General features: G+C 43.4%; 1 protein-coding gene across 3 annotated transcripts in view; it reads left to right on the forward strand.

Moving 5' to 3' along the window:
- ESYT2 (extended synaptotagmin 2) overlaps nucleotides 1–7741 on the forward strand; it is a 202168-nt gene extending 194427 nt beyond the window's left edge. For all 3 annotated transcript variants that reach the window (XM_068235843.1, XM_068235844.1, XM_068235845.1), the window contains 2 exons: nucleotides 1573–1622; nucleotides 4541–7741. In XM_068235843.1, the coding sequence (XP_068091944.1) occupies nucleotides 1573–1622; nucleotides 4541–4586 (96 nt within the window). In that variant the 3' untranslated portion in view covers nucleotides 4587–7741. The remainder of the gene's footprint in view (nucleotides 1–1572; nucleotides 1623–4540) is intronic.
- The last annotated feature ends 493 nt before the right edge of the window (nucleotides 7742–8234 follow it).

The raw sequence follows: 8234 nt of genomic DNA on the forward strand, positions 1-8234 counted from the left end.
CAGATGGATACATTTAAAGGGACTCCGAGCTCACGAAAAAAAGAAAAGTTGTACTCACCAGGGGCTTTCTCCAGCCCAGTGCTGGTCGGGAGGTCCCACGCCGGCGTCCTGGCTCCTCTCCTTCTCCCCGCTCCGGTATAGCTGACAGGCCGCAGCCCGGGCGACACTCGGTGGAGTGTCGGGCTGCAGCTTCCGCGTATGACGCGGATTACGTCACACGCCGGCCGCCTCGCGTCATCACGGCGGCCGGCGTGAAAGTACTGCGCATGCGCGCTTTAATCGCGCATGCGCAGTACTTTCACGCCGGCCGCCGTGATGACGCGAGGCGGCCGGCGTGTGACGTAATCCGCGTCATACGCGGAAGCTGCAGCCCGACACTCCACCGAGTGTCGCCCGGGCTGCGGCCTGTCAGCTATACCGGAGCGGGGAGAAGGAGAGGAGCCAGGACGCCGGCGTGGGACCTCCCGACCAGCACTGGGATGGAGAAAGCCCCTGGTGAGTACAACTTTTCTTTTTTTCGTGAGCTCGGAGTCCCTTTAAAGCTGCTAGCTCTGAACACATCAGTGCATTATTCTCCTCAGACAGCTATTCAGTGACAAAACTACAGCTGCAGTTTAAGCTAGTGAGACCTGTCATCTGCTAAAGATATAAAGTACACACAGGGTTAACAGATGTAGGGAGAGTGATTCTCCCCCTCCCCTCAGGAGTCACTGGTCTGACATCCTTTCATGAAAGGAATTTGATAACATTTACAGAAGAGATTAGCAGGGGGAGGGGGGGATATACAGCAGTACTTAAAAACACCTAGACACGCTATTCCCATCCCAGTTTAAAAAAAACAAAAAAACACCTTGTTAATCAATAGTTGTCACAGATAAGTGCCTGAGCTCCTCACCAGGTACCTTTAAAAGTGATTATATAACATAATATATATGAAATCAGCTAAGCAAGGAGCTAATAAACAGATGGAAACAGGTTCTGCCAAAGATTGCCTATACAGATCTAGGAATATATTTGGGCTTGGAGATAGGTCTTTAAATATCTTCCGTACAATCTAACACCATCTCCATATTTAGTATTGTTGCACCCACACATCCCAGTTCTAGAGGGTTCATCGGTTGTTAAAAATGTTCTACGTCTTCCCAGTAAAGTTGTTTTTGAATCTAAGTATTTTTCCCCATGTTATCCTCTGCTGAGATGTCCTGCGTTTCTCCAGCCTACGTGGCAATCACTCTATGCTGGAGGAGATACACTAATGATGTTTTTGCCCTGGGCTTATGATGTTGCCTAATAATGGCCATTCACCATGATATACTATAATCACCATAGCCGTGTGTGTGGCATTGCCAATACATGATGGATTTCCGCTTTGTAGATTGACCCTGCAGCAAGCATACGCTGGCAATCTGTGCATTCCTTATGCAGATAATGCCCCCATTTCTCAGAACGCCTCATTCTGACTTCCATGAATCTTGGACTCGGCGAGTGCACAGATTGTGTTGGAACTGAATTTGCCTTGGAGCAGTAGTATCCAGAAGAGTCTTGAATGATTTATTTCCATTCATTTTACAGTTATTGCTGGAGCTGAATGCGGAGGAAATTGCCAAAGGATGGACGCAGTGGTAAGAAGAAAATGTTTATCTTCTAATAAAACACACAAACAAATACAAATGGGTCAGACACAGGAAAAGCAGTCTGGTGTAGAGCGCAGGGATAGCTCAGAATTCCTACTTCTAATGTTAGTACTGCTGGGTGGTAGATTAGGATTATACTTTATAGTAATTACATATAAAAATAGAAGCTCCACCTCTTCTTATATTATTTTACGTGTGTTGTTCATTTTCAATCAAGAAAACATTTTATTGATGACACACTGGGCCTGATCCAATTCACTTTTTCTCCAGTTTTCTCCTTGGTGATATTTTCACACCTTATCAATAAAATGCCTTTCAAGCCACCAGCAAGCAAGAAAATACTCAGAATAGTGTTGACAGTATTTTTTCACTTACTTTTTGGTATTTTTTTCAACCACTTCACCCCAAAGGTGTTTTTACCCTAATGGACAAGAGCGATTTTCACCTTTCAGTGCTCATCCCTGTCATTTGCCAATAGCTTAATCACTACTAATCGCAATTAAATGATCTATATCTTGTTTTTTTCACCACCAATTGGGCTTTTTGGGGTTGATATTTGTTTTCAGTAATTACTTTATTTTCTATGCATTTTAAAGGCAAAAACAAGGAAAAAATACCCAATTTCTCCAATTTCATCCCCTATAGTTTTAATATATGGTAAACACTCCTACTGTGCATAAAGCCCACACATTTATCTGCCTGGTTATCTATTACAAGATTTTAATTATGTCCCTAGTACAAAGTATGGTCACAATATAGTATTTGGAAATAAAGGTGTATATTTCGTTTGGTATTTTTTTCTCACTATTTTCACGTGCACAGCAGCAGCAGCACCACTGTCTGGAGCCATTAAGAGGCTCTAGCAGGACGTTTTTATAAGTCAGCTTGTCATTAAGTGGTTGAATTGCAGAGTGCTGAAAAGTTATTTTAAACAGAAGATTAGATATCTCCTAGGAGAAAACTGTGAATTGGACCAGGCCCCTCTGTGTCCACTTAATTAATTATCCACATAATCAGCCCCTTTAAAGAGAATAAAAAAAAACAACAGCCCCTGGGGGATACTTACCTCAGGACGGGGAAACCTCTGGATCCTAATGAGGCTTCCCTCATCCTCTTTACTCTCTGGGATCCTGTGATGGCAGCCCCCGGACAGCAGCCATGTAAATATTTACCTTCCGCGCTCCTGCACAGGCGCGGCTTTCAGGTCGGCACCAGTGGAAATGGCCAAGCGTGATTGGGTCTGCTGTATGCACAGTAGAGCGGACCCGATTGTGCTGGGCTATATCCACCGGAGCCTTCAGAAAGCCAAACTTGCGTAGGAGTGCGGTAGGTAAATAGCAACAGATGCATCGCTATAGAACTTGGCTACGATCTGTAGCCTGAGGCATTGTGTCCTGATCCTCGCTAGTCAACAAACTGAAAATGTGTACAGGTAGTCCCCGGTTAACAAACGAGATAGGGACTGTAGGCTCGTTCTTAACCTGAATCCGTCCTTAAGTCGGGACGCTGTGCCTTCTCTGTCCCCTGTGCTTCCAGTGCCCCCCCCCCCCCTCTGTGTCATCTCTGCCCAGTTGTGCCTTTCGTGCCCGCCTGTGTCATCTCTTCCCCCTCTTGTGCCTTTCGTGCCCCCCTCTGTGTCATCTCTGCCCCCCTTGTGCCTTTCGTGCCCCCCTCTGTGTCATCTCTGCCCCCCTTGTGCCTTTCATGCCCCCCCTCTGTGTCATCTCTGCCCCCCTTGTGCCTTTCGTGCCCCCCGCTGTGTCATCTCTGCCCCCCTTGTGCCTTTTGTGCCCCCCGCTGTGTCTTCTCTGCCCCCCTTGTGCCTTTTATGCCCCCTAATGCAGAGTATGCGCAGCAATCAGAAGGAGCCGCAGGGTCTCCTTCTGATTGCGTCATTACGCGATGCTAGGGAAGCCGATGGGAGGAACATTGAGGGGTGAGAGGACGCCGCTGATTGGCCCGGAGCTGCCATGGAAGAAGGTGAGACTTGTTGCGCCTTCTCCTGCGCATACTCTGCATTAGGAAAGGGGGCACAAGAGGTAGTCCCCAGGCTGCGTGACGTCATCGCGTCGTATCGATGGGTCGTTCGTAAGTCGGGCGTTCGTAACCTGGGGACTACCTGTACTTAGCTTAAAGGAAACCAGAGCTCATATAACTAAAAAGATTTATACATACCTGGGGCTTCCTCCAGCCCCATCCGCTCGGATAACTCCCACGCCGACATCCTCCGATGTCTGCAGCTCCAGAACTGGGTCCTGTCACTGCCGTCAGTCGGAGCCAGTCTACTCAGAGTGTATCTCTCCAGCAGCCACTGGAGAGATAAGTAGAGGGCGCACTTCTCTTACGTCAGACTGGCTCCGACTGACGGGACCCAGTACCGAAGCTGCGGGCAGCAGAGGGCAGCGGCGTGGGAGTGATCCGAGTGGATGGGGCTGGAGGAAGCCCCAGGTATGTATAAAACCTTTTAGTTACGTGAGCTCTGGTACACTTTAAAGAATACATGAGGAAACTAAAAGAAAATCAGATTTACTTACCATAGCCGGGAGTGTTCTGTGCAGATGCATTACTTCTGTGCCCTGTGCAGAACACTCCTGGCAACGGGAGAGGGCGAGCGCTCATGCATGCGCACCTGGCCAGGTTGGCGGCTGCTGGGGAGGGGACTCCCGGACACTGGCTGAGAGCCGAGCTGTGGCGAGGGACACATAGGCTTCTAGGGGCTGGAGGAAGCCCCAGGTACTGTACGTAAATTAGATTTTCTTTTCGTTGCCTCTTGCATCTTTTAAGAAATGGGTGCTGATTTGGTGAAAATGAACTGAGGTGTATTTATGCTGCAATAGAAGTTTCTTCTACTTTACTGTTTATTTTAAATTCTAGAAAAAAATGTATGAAAATCTCTTCCCTCACAGGTATGATTTAACAGAAGACGGGACAGGGAGTTCGGTAACAAACTAGCCTCCCGGACATGTCACAAAGCACCTTCTATCTTCAGCGCCAGAGAATGCATCACTCGCAGGATTTCCTGATATATTTTTTTATAGATCCATTTATTTCATGAATTCTGCTCATCCTTACTTTCACTTGTGTTTTTTTTTATGTTGTTTCTTGTTATACGCCGCCATCCATCTTACTTAGCTGTGCCGCTTTATTCTCACTCTAAAAATGTGCAATAGGCTCTGCATTACAGTTCTAGATATCCTTTTATAAATCCTGGGAATATGTTTTATGCTTCAGGCAAATCGAGCTTCTTTTGTATTTTACCACCGTGTAAATATGTACTATTATATTTTGTATTTTTTGTTTTGTTTTCTTTGTTGGTTTTCAGTATTGATCTGGATTTTCGGTTATAATAATGTTTCGTTATAGAAGAAGTGAAGGATGCCAATGTCTTGAAAAGAAGGATTAGAATAAACTCTGTATTGTTGATCCTTTTAGCTGCCTGGATTAAGCAGAGGTTTGTTGCTTGGTGTTACTGTAATTGATGCTGTCCTTTCCAAGGATCTCACGTTAATCGGGTGTTTGTAAGCAGATTCAGAAGCAAATGATTTTAATATGGTTATGCTCAGTTAATAGCATGCTGAGCCTTTTGGGAATTATTTCTGCTACGGCCAAACTGGTTATTTTGTAGCAGAGTTCACCTGAAAGTGTATAGTTTAAAAAGGAACTTTACGAAAAAAAATCATATTAAGGGGGGGGGGGGGGGGAGAATACATTGCTAAGTGAGAAGTTAAAAAATAGAAGATAAATCAAGAAATGATTGATGTTCGCCATGTAATTTATGTTGTTCGATCTAACCTGAGCCTGCTGGTCAGCATCTTTACTGCTGGCAGACAAGAAAAAAATTAGACAGCACTAGCTGCCATTATCTGTAAACACACCCACCTACAATGTGATAGGCTGAACTGGCAAGACCATAGTCATGACATCACACTTTGATACACAATGAGCCTGCAGGTCAGCATCTTTACTGGCAAACAAGAAGAAGAAAACTAGACGGCACCAACTGCCATTATCTATAAACCACTTCACTAACAATTTGATAGGCTAAAAGGTGGCTTTCTTTTATATATGCACAGAGGGAGATACAGCTTGCTTGGCAGTTGGAAACAGCCATTCCCTCCCACAGTGCAACAAGGTTCACAGACAGGAAACTGTCAGGACCATGGTTCTGACATCATACTGTGGGAGGGGCTTCACACAATATCAGACACACAGAACCCTTTGATGATCTGTTTGAGAAAAGGTTACGATTTCTCGTGGGAAAAAAGGGCATCAGGTACTGATTGGGATGAAGTTCAATCCCTGGTTAAAGTTCCTCTTTAAGGGGGCCAAACTCAGATTAATCCCACATCCTCCTATCACCGTTCCATCGTATAATGAGAGGGCAAGGGAGTGTGCTGCCCTATCAGTGGTGCTGTACGAGCATCTCCTAATGCAGTGGGACCTTTATAGGAAGAAGCAGCCACAGGTCATGGTACAATATAAACATCATAAAATGCATATTATAAAAACACTATATATTTATGTGTAACATTGCAGATACAGATTGGAAGAGGAAAGTGAACATGACTATTTGGTATTGGTACCCATTCACTGCATCTCTTCTAAAACTGTCTGAAGGAGTCCGATTTTTCCTCATGTTATCCCCTACTGTACAGTGAAAATATTTCCTCCTTAAAGTGACACTGAAGCGAAACAAAAAGTAACCTATAATGAATTGGTTGCGTAGTACGGATAATTATTAAAACATTAGTAGCAAAGAAAAGAGTCTCATATTTTTTTTTTCAATTATATAGCTTTTTTTAAAATATTGTATTTTGTCATATTTGCAGATGACAAATTACACTCTGTATTTTAACCTATGAAACATAGCAGAGCTAATGACCCTTTGAACCTCCCTGCAGTAAAACCTTATCTAAATCTGTGTCTCACGGTTTCTTTGATGTATAAGTGCTTCAGAAAACAGCACGGTCTCTGACCCAAATTGGATCGGAGAGCTCAAAGAAGCTCATTTGCATAGATAACTGACGTTTCTTAAAGAGGAACTCCAGTGAAAATAATGTAATAAAAAAAGTGCTTCATTTTTACAATAATTATGTATAAATGATTTAGTCAGTGTTTGCTCATTGTAAAATCTTTCCTCTCCCAGATTCACATTCTGACATGTATTACATGGTGACATTGTTACTGTGGGCAGGTTATGTAGCTGTTTCTAGCTGTTCTGGCTGTTACAGACAGCTGTAAACAGCCATTTCCTGTCTGTGAACATTGTTACATTGTGGCAGTTTGCCCAGAGTACCGCGGTACTCAGAGCTTCTTGTGGGAGGGGTTTCACCACAATATCAGTCATACAGCGCCCCCTGATGGTCTGTTTGTGAAATGCAATAGATTTCTCATGTAAAAGGGGGTATCAGCTACTGATTGGGATAAAGTTAAATTCTTGGTCGGAGTTTCTCTTTAACTCTTCTTGTACTCAAAACAATATGAGACTTTTCTTTGCTAATGTTCTATTTCTTAGCTGTACTACACATACAATTCATTATCTCATAAGTTTATTTTCACTTCAGATTCCTTTTAAAACAGTTCAGCAAATATCGCCCTGCTTTGTTTTTGCTCTTTTTCCAAAATAGGCCAGCGTTCTCCCAGCCTGCATCACTGAACAGTGGTGTAATATGGAGAACAAGAAGGGCCTGCACTATGCTCTTGTAGACGCTCTATTGTACAAATTGTTTTCTTGCGCTAAATCTAACAAGACTTCTTCCGTGTTGCTGCTTTTATTATCTTGTTTTGTACGCTACAAAAGCCTAATGCCACAGTGGCAGAAGAATTTGATTTCTAAATATGCCATGCCTGGCTTGAAGCATCATGATATGTCATTCTATATTTATCTTGTGCCTTAATGACTACATGTAAATGTATCTTCAGTATGGGAAAATGTTTACTGTATGGAAACACTTATATTTTTGTTTCTGGATAAAGAATAAAAAAAAAAATGTATATAAATTCTGCATATAGTTCATGAGCATATTCGCCATATAAAGAGAAAGTATGAAATCCAGATATGATTCAGTGTATCACTTTGGATTTGGATTAAAGATTTACAGTTTGTACATGTTGATTTGTGTTGTGTCTGAAACCACTCCAGTTTTACGAATATGCAAAGAAAAAAATTTAGGTTAAAGAGGAACTTTACAGATAAAAGAAAAAAAATTGCAAAAAAACACACACACACACACCACACACGCTCACAGACACAAATCTGTCAGGGCCATGGCCCTGACATCACACCGTGGGAGGTATTTCACCATAATATGAGCCACACAAACGTCCCTGATGATCTATTCGAGAAAAGGTAAAGATTTTTTGTGGGAGAGGGGCATCAGCACGTATGTATTACCCCGTCGACGTTCAGTTGGGCTCAGTGTGAGTCAAAAAAGGCTCACCCAGCTACCTCTGAAACTCGGGGTAGTGTTAAAAACTATTTCCCCTCGGAGTTGTAGAAACTCGAGGAAGGTATGTAATTTGTGGTGTTGCTATTTCCAACACCCAAATTAGAGATTTCTTGTGAAATCCACCTGCGCCGGCACAGCCATAATAACATTA

Source organism: Hyperolius riggenbachi, chromosome 5 (assembly GCF_040937935.1).
Source record: "Hyperolius riggenbachi isolate aHypRig1 chromosome 5, aHypRig1.pri, whole genome shotgun sequence".
Taxonomy (NCBI): domain Eukaryota; kingdom Metazoa; phylum Chordata; class Amphibia; order Anura; family Hyperoliidae; genus Hyperolius; species Hyperolius riggenbachi.